The sequence below is a fragment of the Phascolarctos cinereus genome, unplaced genomic scaffold, assembly GCF_003287225.1.
Source record: "Phascolarctos cinereus isolate Bilbo 61053 unplaced genomic scaffold, phaCin_HiC Scaffold_726;HRSCAF=1367, whole genome shotgun sequence".
Lineage (NCBI taxonomy): Eukaryota > Metazoa > Chordata > Mammalia > Diprotodontia > Phascolarctidae > Phascolarctos > Phascolarctos cinereus.
The window spans coordinates 297,469,707-297,483,319 of NW_027556098.1; the positions used below are offsets into that span (position 1 = coordinate 297,469,707).

Genomic DNA, 13,613 nt, shown 5'->3' on the forward strand with positions numbered 1-13,613 from the left:
TAAAATCTTGGCAGTATTGGTCAGCTTTTTAAAGATTATTCCATCTCATTATATTTGGTTAAGAGGCCTGTAATCTACTCTTTCAAAAGAGTGTAGTTTAGTAGATAGAGAAATGGCTTTGGAGTCAGGATACATGAATTCAAGTGCTACCTCTGTGAAATACTGGCTATGTCATCTTAGACAAGCCAATTAACCTCTCAGTATCCCCAGGTAATGCTCTAACATTATCAGTTATAGAAATGGTAAAGACATGAATTGATAGACGTTCTTTATGGAGAACTATACTGATAAAATCATTGGTCAAAAAAAGAATACATTCCCACTAAAAGTCTCCTTTTGCTCTTTTCCACTTTCAATTTAGCTCAGTGAGTTTTTTCACTTGCTTTTCATTACCTTCTTCTTTTCTATAGAATTTTTCCCTTAGGTGAAAGATTGAGTAATGATTATTACTGGAAGGCAGTTGTTTTGGACTTTGATTCTCAGCTACAGCCCTAGCTTATCACATGACCTTGGAAAAGTGACTTAACCTTTTTGGTCCTACACAGCTGATATACGGAAACTCACTGATCAAGCTGTTAGATACCTCAATGACATACAGTGGTGCCAAGATCTATGCTTTCTAAGTCAGGCTTTCTGTTCCTAAATGAAATCTCTAAATAATCTCATCTATTCCTACAAAGACATTGAATAAGAATCTTGCCAAAGTTTCAGCAATATCTTGCTTCTGATAAAATTTTCTCCAACCTAACTTTCTCAGTCTTCATGCTATTTTATTCAAATAAATATCAATTTAATAAATCTGAGTATTGTTTTTGTCTAACATCCAAAATATGTCAAACAAGGAAGATAATTTTAAAAGAGCAACTGGTTCTGAACCAGTGATGTTTCTCTGCCTTCTTTAGTAGTTTAGCATTTTATTCTGTTGTTCAGATAATGAAGAGATGTTTATGATTCCCAGAACTGGTTGTATTTCAGTGGTTTAAATGTATAGCATTCAGAACCTAATAGAAAACTGTATGAAACAATTATTCTTTCTTAGAGTAGTGGTATTATCTTCTAGTTTAGCTAATAAGGTTTGAAAACAGAAAATTACATGTATTTTAGCTATAATACAAATGAAAATTAGAATCACTGCTTCATCAGTTGTATAACTGAACTTTGGATATGTGGAAGACATAATATTCCATGTAACAAAGCTCTCAAAATCTTTCCAGCTTTTTTGTGACATGTAGATTTTAATAAGGTTATAATTATTTTCCTTTGGTTAGTACACATCTGCTCTGACATATGATGGGGTGCTTGTGATGGCAGAAACTTTTCGCAATCTTAGACGACAGAAAATTGACATTTCAAGGAGAGGGAATGCAGGAGATTGTCTGGCCAATCCTGCTGCACCATGGGGCCAGGGAATTGATATGGAGAGGACCCTCAAACAGGTAAACTGCTATTTTGTAAACCATATTTTACTCCTATTTCTTGCTCCACATGATCCCAGGAAGACACTGAGGTATATACCAGAGGTATATATCATCAATTCCCATTTAATACAATTCAGTAAGAGTTCATCTTTGATAAATTCTTCAAATAAAAGTGAATGCCAAAACAGTGAAATGGGCCTCACATATATTAAAATATAATTCTTAACTAGGTCTGAAGTATACTGTAACCTTGGGTCAAATTTCTTACATTTTAAAATCAGATTTAAGATACCTTGCTTCTTTTCACAGAAATATTTTGCGAATGAAATATATTTGTAATTCTCTGAAATTTTAAGAACAAAAGGTGCTTATTAAGAAAATAGAGTGAAAGGAAAATTGGAGTAAAATAATCTTGGATGTGTTTTTTTTAATTAGAAGCTAATTTTCAAAGAAACAGATTTAAATGATTCTTTGGTTATTAGACTTTTAAAGTTTTAAAATGAATGATAAGGGTCATAACAATACACAAAAGGCATGTTAGAGTCAGTTAATCCAAGTTGTTGACAGATAGATGGCTGACATTATGCAGTAAATTACAAGCAAGAATGTGTTTTTCTGACTGACTATATACATATATATATGGAAGAATCACAAAAGCAAAAGGAATAAAAGTTGAAAGAGCAAATGAAATTTTGTTAAGACTTTTAAATGTGTTAAACTTCACAAATATATAACAAAATTGCAAGTTCATGAGGTTTGGCATTACTGTTTCAAATTATACCCACCAGTCTGTTCAATTATACTTGGTAATTTCAATGTTACAGACTGAGCAGCAATGACTACCTGACAAATGAGCGTTATCTATGGTTTTGTTTTGTCTTGTTTACCTTTGATTCATAGGTTCGAATTCAAGGATTGACAGGAAATGTTCAATTTGACCATTATGGACGAAGAGTCAACTACACAATGGACGTATTTGAACTGAAGAGTACAGGACCCAGAAAGGTGTGCTTTGAACAATGGAGTGTCTGTGTTGGGGTTTTTTGGTCACAAATTATATATTTCCACTTCTAAAAAAATATTCCATAAAAAATATTCTATTCAAATTCTCTTTTCCTTGTGAGGCTTACATGCAGTAATGCTTTTATAAAATCTTCTGAAATTAATTTCATTGTTTTAGCATAGTAGTGGTCTTCAACCTTTTAGTCATAAAGAAGTCTGAGAATTGTGACTTTTAGCCCTGGGAGGCAGAACTAGATGGAAGTAAAAGCAGAGCAAGAAGATTCCAACTAAAAATAAGTAAAAACTTTCTAAAATTAGAGGTATCCAAACTAGAACATAATATTTCAACAAGTAGAAAAGGTAGAAAACAACTTCGGTGATGTTGTAGGTAACACTGATGATCTGGATTAAGATTAGAGTTTATGATATATAAGGCCCATTTCTACTCTTGTCTATGGTTTATTTTTAAATTCTATGACAGATGTTCCAGCGTAAGTGGAATTAAACCATATTGTATATACTGCCCATAGAAACTTAATTATGCCTTTTTTAATCAAAAAAAAAAAGAAAAGATAATGATGTGGTTGAAAAACTTGTAGAAAAGAATGACATAAAACAAATCTAATTCTGAAGATGGACACATAATGTATATGAAGCGAGCACCTATATACTCATACGTATATGAATATGAAGTTGCTATAAAAATATAAAGCACTAATGATCTCCCTTTTAAACATGCTAGGATGGTTCCAGATTGTTGGGTATTGACGTGGACAAATATCAGTGAAATAATTAGAAGCTATATGTGTATTACTTTTTCCAGGGTCTTCTATGTAAGGGCTTTTAAATATTTTACGTGGCACACCTTTACTAAATGCATACCTTATAAATAACTATGTGTAATTAAAAAAACAAAAAACTTAATATTTTGATTAACAAGAAAAACTGTTCTGATTCTGGGGTTGGGAAGAAAATGGGTTGTAAATAATTGCCACTTAGTGTATATGTTGCATTAGTCGTGTTTTTCCTAAAAATGGTGCACATTCCCTAGATTGGAAATATAGAAGTGGTTTTGAGAAGCTGTTTCTTTCTGAGCCATCATGTCGTGTACTTGCCATTCTAGTCTGATGAGTGTTATGAACATAAAGGGTATTAAAGGGATACAGAAATAGCCATGGTGAAAGGGGAAGGAAGCAGTGGAAGTCAAGATTCTAAAGATTCCAGTGGTGTGACAAGAATAGCACCAGGCATTTCCAATAGTAAGTGGTTCAGGAAGCTTTTGACTCCAGAGAATTGCACAGGGTCACCAGTGATTTCAACAGTCCTCTATGGTGAGTACCACATATTAAAACCTTTTCTTACATGGCTGATTTTATTAGGCATTATTATAACAAACCATTTTTGTAAGTTCAAAGTTTTGCATAAGAACAATCAAATTATTAACATCATCACCTCCAAATGAATTAAGAAACTTACTGTTTTAAAAGACACATTTAGTTCTATGTGAATTCAATTTAAATGCTGCTAGCATCTACTAAGCAACTACCATGTGCCTAACACTGAGCAAGGCTCAGAGATGCAAAGAATAAAAAATTAAAAATAGTTCATGTCCTCAAGGAACATAGTCCTTGAAAGATCTTATAATTTGAGAAAGATACAGTGGCATACATAAATATTTACTTTTTTTTATTGGATCTGTGATTTCATTAAAGTAAAGAACTCCTGGTAAGAAATTTCCTCTAACAACGCAAATTAGCAATCTTAATTGCACCTTACATACTTGACAAGTTTCCTGAGATGCCGAAAGTTTCAGTGACTTTCCCTGGGTCACAAAAATAATATTCAGCAGAAGTGGGGTTTGAACCCAAGTCTTTCTAACTCAGAGACTATCTCTATTCAAATTTCTCAACCACTTGCTTACCAAGATTAAAATACTCTTGTGTGTCAGCTTTGAACATTATAAGTGAGGCATTTTGAAACTTTTAGAACCACAGGTAGCATTGTGCTCTAAGAAACAGGTATCAAAACATGCTGCCTCCAACCACAACACTCCCCAGGGTTAAAATTAGAATATAATTGGTATTAAAATGTAGTTGAAAAATATGTAACAAGATAAACAAAAATACAAGAAACACAGTTAATGTTAACATGAGGTTTTCTAACTCAGTATGTGGCACACAGAGATCCTTATGTGCCATTTAGTGGTCACCTTCTATTTGTTTGACACCAATGCAATCATACTAGAAAAGTTTGAATGGAAGAAGAGGTTCTTCGGTGTTCTAAAGGTTATTACATAGGCCCATGACTGATGATAGATCATGTAAGAGCACCCAAAGAGTTTTCTATGGCACTGTAAATTAATGTATTTTAGTTTAATATGTCAACATTTCACATGAAAGTCCAAAGAAAAGGGAGCATTCTACTGAGTTGAACTTTGCAATTCATAGATAACCCCCTGATTTTTTTTTCTTTCATTCCTGTTGAAAACCAACCAATTAACAAGAATTAATTAAGCATCTAAGGTAATCTAGACATTGTACTAAGCATTGTACAAAACATCAAAAGTATTTGAAAGATGTATTTGTTTTCCTTCCATAATCATTATAGCGCAGTCAACATAGGATTATAGGACCATGTATTTGGAGCTGATCAGAATTTAGAGATTGTCTCCTCCAACCTTCTTACTTCACAGATGAGGAAACAGCCCCTGAGAAGTTAAATGAAAATATCATCTTAACTTTTATGGATTAGCGCATATTCTCAGCATCATCATTATGTATATCAAATGTGATTATATATAGGCTTGTAAAATTGAAATGGGAAAAGACTGCCTTCACTTTGAATCAGCTCAGATTCTTCCATGAAGGTTCTTTAAAAAAATTCCTGATACGAGTTTACGTTCTTGTCATTTTTTTCTCTCTGAGTGTGCTCAAATTTTAGTCACGTGGAAGTTCCATTTCATAGAGAGTTTAGTGTACTTATAACTCTATTGTTAAACTTGGGGACCACTTTTGGTCTGTGCTTCTTTTCTTCCAAGATTTTTTTTCCCAGCATAACAGAATGAGATTATAATCATAAGTTTTTCTGAGTGGTATCCAACATCTTCTGCTTTCTTCTGACTACATTCTTAAAAGTACATGTATAAGAACACAAGCAAGATGTTAAGGGTGGCGTTGTAAAATCAGCAGAGAGCCATTCACTGGCAATTAGACTAAAGAAGACTGAGTTTGTTTTTCTGCCTTTCCTTGAGACACCTTATATGTAGCCAAGGATACCACTGTAGAAACAGAACTAAAAGTTATCCCTGGAGGCTGCTAACTCAGCAATACCCAGATATTATTCACTGACAAGCAAAATAGAAAGCCATAGAAAGACTAGAGTGTGATTGGGAAAAGTAGCTGACTAAGTGTAATATCAACATGGTGTCTCTTGCAGACTGAGCTAAAGGTGTAAGGGATTTTTTTTTATTCAATTTTTTTGTATGTGCTTAATACTTGGAGGTGCCACAAGCAGCATATCCAATTTATTAAATGCTTCAAAAAAGATTCTTGACTAAGTGTCAGGAAACCAGAGTTCTAGTCTCTACCTGGCTATCAACCAGTGAAAGCGACACTGAATGTGGTATCAAAAAATTGGAGGTTGAAACATGGCTCTTGTACTTAGGATTTGGATAATGTTATTTAATAACTCTAGGCCTAAGTTTTTTCATCTGTAGAATAATGAGGTTGGACTAGATGAGCTCTAAGGTTTACTAGAGCTTCAAAAATTCAAAGGTTATTTTTATAACATACTAAACCTTCAGTAGCAAAGGAGTAAAGTCATGGAATATGCTTAATCAGGCTACTTATTGCATCGGAGTTTGGTTGGCTGAAGTCCGAGACATCATGGTATGGATGACTTCATATCAGCTATAGCTAGAGCTGAGTGACGCAGGCTTTGCTTAGGCTGCCAAAATTTAGAGTGCATTCATAACACTCACACTCCTTTTGCTATTTAGAAACCACTGAGCTTAGCATTGGGTAAAAAAAAAAATTAGGGAGAATCCTCCTAAATCCTCTACTGAGGAAGAATCCGCAGTAAGGGCTCTGCTAGATCCTGATTTCCCCATCTCCACATGAATTGCCATCGGTACCATAATTACTTATTATCCTTCTACAGCTCAGTTTTTAGACATATTTTCTTATCTTACATCAATATATTTCCTAAGTTACCTCATTTTTAAAATTCAATGTTCCTGATAGAATACTCAAGTTGTCATATCGTGGCAAATTAATGTTACAGCAGACAAATCCAAACATACAAAACAGACATGCATACACATACCACAGTCAGAAAGAAAGCAGGAAGGATAGAAAAGGGGAAATGTGACAAATAATATGTAAGAAAAAGTTAAGATTCTTCAAGTAGCCTCATATAGTGATTTTCACAGCAAAATCAGAAGACAGATTAACTTGTAGTCAGAAATACAATGTCTAGGGTTTTTTTGTTTTTGTTTTTTTAAGATATCATTTAGTTTGTGAGGCAAAGAGAGTGAAAGCAGTAGGCCCTGGAAAGAAAAAAGAAAAAAAGCCAAGCAACTTGAAACAACATGTACCTTGGGCAGGAAGGAACAGCAGGTCACACTGACTTTTCAGTCCCATATAGTCATACTGCCAAAAATAGAATTTTGAGCTGAAAAGAATTATAAATTTTATATAGCAAGTACAAAGCTAAATTGTACTAGATAGAAAAGAGCATGAGTGATGAAAGAGCAAGATGGTAATAAGTAACAACAAAGTCAAATAAGGTTTCCTGAAAAGAATTATTTCCTGGAATATTGAAGTGTGATTTTAACAGAAGCTGAAGCCTGAGAGGAAGAGATTACAGAGCAAGTTGGGAAAGTGATGCACAGTAGATCTTCACAATCAGATGGCATTAATCTACATATCTTGAAAGAAATACGAAGTATGAAATAGGGTAGACCTATCTGCCTCTGCATTTCTATAGCAACTACCAACTTGGGCATTCTGTCAGGAATATTAAGCTTTAAAAATGAGCTTTCTTAGGAAATACAGTTATAGTGAAGCTGGGCAATATGTCTGAAAAGTGAGCAATCATTCTTATAAATTGAAAACTTGCTGACATGGGAGCTATCTTTGAAAGCAGATCTTAGAGACAACCCATCAGTTTGTCTGACTTTCTTTTCTGTGGAAATTGATTCAGGGTCTAATTAAGCCAACTAGGTATTTCTGAAGCCTCAGCTCCTAAAAACTGCTGAATTTTCTTGAGTATTGAGGACACCAGGAAAAATGGCACAGTCCTACTCAGGCTCTGTGTCAAAGGGCATACAGACAATGAATTGATTCCAAGATCTGCTTAGCATTCAAATTTGGAGCTGACCTAGAAAATGAATAAACTTCTGAGGGCAATTGTGAATCACAACAGGCCATCACCGACTCACCTAGACTCCAGAGGGGATTAAGAATTTCCCAAAGCCCCAGGAAGATAGGAGTAAGTGCAATGGCCCTGGCAACTTTATCCTAGGCTATTTTTGCCTACATTCCCCTATGCTGGGGGACCAAAAGAAATGCAGGCTTGCCCCACTTCATTTACTGATTTAGGCATCTGAAGTCATTTTTTACCCATTTTCATGGTCCCAGGTTTTATGGAGGTAGGCAATCTTTGAAAGTGTGATCCTCCTGGCAAGTTATACATATTGCTAGGCCTCCCCTTCAATGCTGACACAGATTCCAAGTCCATTTTATTCTCTTGCAATAATATCCACATTTCTAGTCTCCAGTGGTTCTTTAGCCCAGCCATGTAAGCTTCTCTATAACCAAGCAAGCCCACTGTGAGGAAATGGAGAGGCATACATATGGAAGGCCCTTGATCTTCCCTCATTGTCTTGAGAGATCCTGGCTGACTACAAGAAAGTATCAGGTGTATGGTTTCTTTATTTTAATTAACTTCCCTTCAGAAACGTGCTTCCATAGGATAAACATGGATCCCCAGGGGTCATTTTTAAATGGAGAATGTCAAGTTCTTGCCAACATTTGGGGGTATTTCTAGAAAAAGAGCACTAATTCTAAGGCTCTCTAGTGATAGAAACTCATTCATGGAGAATAATTGCTTTTGCATTAGGATCTGAATACAGTAAGAACTTCATCAATGATGAGACAACATCTGGGGCAGCTAGGTGGCACAGTGAATAGAGCATTGACCCTGAATTCAGGAGGACATGAGTTCAAATCCGGCCTCAGACACGTAACACTTACTAGCTGTGTGACTCTGGGCAAGTCACTTAACCCCATTGCCTAGCCAAAAAACAAAAGCAATGATGAGACAACATCTGAATGGTAAACTTGGAATGGAGTCACCATCACAAAATATCATTTATCTGAGTACTGGTCCTACCCAAGAAATAACTGTCAGGAAATGACTGACAGTTTTCCCCCAGGGACAAGTAGAAAGAGAATGGTCTCAAAGGCAGAAGTGCCATTAAATCAGATTGTGTACAATATTACTGAGCAAGATCAGATTTTTTTTAAATGATTCACATGAACAGCTATATATGAGCAAGTTGTTAAACTGATATTCGTTCTCAAATCAGGAACAAAACATAAGCATCACAATAAATATCAGTAAAGGTTTTCTACTTCAAAACTACAACCTGAGACGGGAAAGATATAAGTATTTATATAGCTCCTCCTACGCTCCAGACGCAGCACTAGACACTTTTGTTTTTACAAATATTATTTAACTTGATCTTTATGTCAACCCTGTGAGGTAGGTGCTATTTTTATTCCATTTTACAGTTGAAGAAAATGAGACAAACAAAGGTTAAGTGACTTGCCCAGGATCACACAGCTAAGCAGTGTCTAGGCCTGGATTTGAATTCAGATCTTCTTGACTCCAGGCCCATCACTCAATCCATGGCACCAGCATCTTGCCTCCTACCATCATCATCATCATCATCATCCCTAACATTTATAATCTACCTATTACATGCTAACCTCTTTATAAATCTTATCTCATTTGATCCTCACTAAAACCCTTATAGGTAGGTAATATTATTATCCACATTTTACAGATGAGGAAACTGAAGCACATAGTAGTTAAGTGATTTGCCCAGGGTCACACAACTAATAAGTATTTAAGATCAAATTTGACTTAGATTTTCCTGATGCCAGGCCCAGTGCTCTATCCACTGTACCACCTTGCTGCCCATACATACATACATGCATACATACATATACACACAAATACACACACATGCACAAACACATATCACACAAATGTAGGATAAACAGTTCAGTACAATGCATACTAGAACAGCTTTAGAGTCAGAAAATCCTACATTTAAAGTCCTGCCTCTAATAATTAGCTACTTGACCTTAGGTAGGTCTTAGCATGTCACCTTGCCTATTCGACACATTGCACTGATTCCCTATTACCTCAAAGATCAAACAAAAAATCCTCTCACATTTAAAGCCTTTCACAGCCTAGACCCCTCCATTTTTCCAGTCTTCTTACACCTTACTCCCCTCCAGTAACTCTGCAATCCAATGACACCAGCTTCTTTGCAAAAGACATTCTATCTCCCATTTCCCGAATTTTTACTGGTTGTCCCTGTATCTGGACTTCTCTCTCTCCTCTTCCTTGCTTCCTGACTTCCTTGATTTCCTTCAGGTCCCAGCTAAAATTCCACCTTCTGCAAGAAGTCTTTCACTATTACACTAATACAAGTGTCTTCCTTTTGATATTTTCTCCAATTTATTCCGTATTTATCTTGTTTGTATATATAAATGTTTCATTCCTTGAGAGCAAGAAATCAGGGAGGGTTTGTTTCTCAGTCTGGCAGGATACTATTAACCACAGAGACTCTGTGTACTCTCCATTCAACCTTATCAGTACCAAAATGACACTAGCAGGTCCCATCAGCTGGAGAATGTGGGACTAACGCTATATAACACAGCATTTTAGAAACAGAACAAGTAAGATGTTGGATAAAAGATAGGCATTCACTTCAGTTTTGAGTCTATGGTACCTTCAATATTCAGTGAAATGTTCCTGGGGAAAATATTAATAGATCCACACCAGAAGAAATGGATGCTAATTGTGAAGCAGGAAACCCCCCACTGATTAGTAAAGTAACCAGCTGTTATTTATGGATTTTAAAACACACATTTTCAAAAAGTATAATTCAACATTTCTGAACCAATTGATTTATGACAGGTTTGATAGGAGAACAGGAGGGAGTATCAATGAATAAGCAGGATGTAATGTTTTATATGAATTAATGATTTTTCCCTCAGAGAACAAGTATAAAATGAATATTGATGCCAAATCCAGGATGATATATCTGCATCCCAGGAGACTCTGAAAAGGGAACATAGGTAAAGAGCTAGACTTGGAATTGGGAAGGCAGGTTTTGAATCCTGGCTCAGACACTTAATAGTGTGTGACCCCAGGCAAGTCATTTAACTTCCCTCAGGCTCAATTTCCTCATTTGTAAAGTGGGGATTATACTTTGTAGCACTTACCTCACCGGTTTTTAAAAGGATCAAAGTTAGAAATTGAAGACTCCTCTCATTCTGTGGTCACCCCCAAATTATTCACCACTTTTTCTTGAGATTATACCATTAAACAGTTAATCCATAATTAGTCAAGATCTCTATCAGAAAATATACAGATACATATGCAGAGAAAGTAAGAAAGAAAGACACAGTATGCTTCTGTCTATATTCAGACAACATCAGTTCTTTCTCTAAAGGAAGATAGCATTTTTCATCATGAGTCCTTTGGGATTGGCTTGGATCATTGTATTGCATTGTGAATTGCTAAATCATTCACAGTTCTTCTGTGTACAATATTGTTATTAACTGTGTACAATGTTCTCCTGGTTCTGCCCATTCACTTTGTATCAGTTCATGTAAGTCTTTACAAGTTTTTTCTGAAATTATTTTGCTTGTCATTTCTTATAGCACAATAATATTCTGTTACAATCATATACCACAACTTATTCATCCATTCCCCGATTGATGGACATCCCCTCAATTTTAATTCTTTGCCCCAACTAAAAGAGCTGCTATAAATATTTTTGTGCATATAGGTCCTTTTCCTTTGTGTCAAAGTAGGAGCAGTGCCATTGGGGTAGGGGAGGGTGGTGTTAAAGAAACATGGGAAACTCAATTGGGCCACATGCACAGGAGTAGCAGTTAGGTTTTACTCAAGGGATACGGGGAGCCATCTGCTTTTCAAATTTCCTTTGGCATGGAAGGCCAACAAGCCTCTTTAGACATGTAGTCGTATTTGTGGCCTTAGAAAATGTCCAGATAGTTTTCCTGTTTATATAATACGCGACTCATCTAAGATAACTGATGATAGAACCAAGGTGTTTTTGCTTCATTCTTCAAATGTCAACCAAGAATTTTGAATTTGGTGAACAAATCCTTTCTTTGCTTCCTCACTTTTGTATGATGATACTTCAGGATAGCTTTGCAAGACAAGTGAGATTAAATGTACATCAAATAAAATAATATATATAAAGCACTTTGCAAATCTTAAAATTCTATGTATTCATTAGTTAATATTGTTTTTCTTACTAACAAGGTAAGAATCTGTTTACAATAGTGCTAAATCATGAAATAAACATTTTATTCATATGTCAACAAACTTAGATGAAGCAAAGGTGACCCTTAAAGGATTTGTCAATGGACCTGATCAAAATAAGTGGGAAGGAATTTAATACGCCTTATTCTTCTATTACATTTTATTTGATTTTTTATTATAATCTATATTTGGGGAAGAACTATAAGTGAATTGCCAGAAATAAGCAGATGTTGATACTCTGTAATGTTAGTTATGATGTAGGTAAGGGAAATAGCATAAATCATATCTCTTTATTTCATCAAGTCCTTTCATGAAGAAAGCCTCTATAAATAAGATGAAGAAATACGAGGAAGATTCATAGGTGGTTTAATTGTGCCTACAGAGTACAAATTGATAGATTAATGACAATGTGCAGATAGACTAAATATCATAGGGTATTGGCATGGGAATTAGAAGACTTTCATTCTAGCCCATGGTGCCTCCAGTTAGTAGCCATGTAAACTTGGAAAAGTCATACATTCTTTAGACCTTAAGTTATTCAACCATAAAATAAGCTATCTGGACTTTGTGGTCATCTAATCTCTAAAACCCCACTCAGCTATAAAAATCAACAGTTCCATGTTTTCTTACATCATTCCACTGATCTCAGCTTTTGTCTCTGTCCAATTCAACATTTTAATTAATGACTTGGATAGACAGAAGACTTGCATATCAAACTTGCTTTAGAAATGACTGGTAGATGACAAAGTCCAAGTTCAAAAAAATTTCAACAGGCCAGAATGATGGATCCAAACTGCTGGTATTCAATTCAGCAAACATTAGGGCCCTATCAAGCCAGACAGGAAGCTGGACTTGAAATCATGAAGACTCCTCTTTCTGAGTTCAAATCTGGCCTCAGATACTGACTAGCTGTGTGAACCTGGGTAAGTCCTTTACCCCTGTTTGCCTCAGTTTCCTCATCTGTAAAGTAAGCCGGAGAAGGAAATGGCAAACTACTCCAATATCTTTACCAAGAAAACCTCAAAAGGAGTCATAGTCAGACATAACTGAAAAATGACTGAACAACAACAATTATCTAGACACTATATTAAAGATACACAAATAAAAAACTACGCAACCTCTGTCTTCAAGGACCTTACAATTGAATGAAGAGTATATGACATATACCAATAAGTATGATCTGAGACAGAATGAGATAGGGACAGATGAGAGAGCCAGATGAAGCATTGAAAATGAAATGAAATGAAAATTTGAGAAGAGAGAGGTCATTTTATCTGGCTACATATAGAAAAGTTTTATGTAGGAAGTGATACCTAAGTTGAGTCTTATAGGAAGACAAAGATTTCAACAGGCAGAAATTAAAATAGTACCTTCCATGCATAGAATACTCCAAGACTGCAAAGGTAATAGGATGTAACAGGACAAGGTCTTATATCGTCTTGTATCTTTATCAACTGAAGATAGAGTATGTCACTTAGGAAGAGCATAAAATAAAGCTGAAACAGTAGGTCAATGCCAGACTATAAAGGACTTGAACACCTACTTAAAGAGTTTGCATGTCATTCTACAGGCAATAGGGTGTTACTGAAGGCATTTGATCAG

The 13,613-nt window shown here is 35.4% G+C and overlaps 1 protein-coding gene across 6 annotated transcripts in view; it reads left to right on the top strand.

Annotated features, from left to right (window-relative positions):
* GRIA4 (glutamate ionotropic receptor AMPA type subunit 4) overlaps nt 1-13,613 on the top strand; it is a 465,778-nt gene that overhangs the window by 371,930 nt on the left and 80,235 nt on the right. For all 6 annotated transcript variants that reach the window (XM_020996163.2, XM_020996162.2, XM_020996164.2 and 3 more), the window contains 2 exons: nt 1,269-1,436; nt 2,319-2,423. In XM_020996163.2, coding sequence (XP_020851822.1) covers nt 1,269-1,436; nt 2,319-2,423 — 273 coding nt within the window. The remainder of the gene's footprint in view (nt 1-1,268; nt 1,437-2,318; nt 2,424-13,613) is intronic.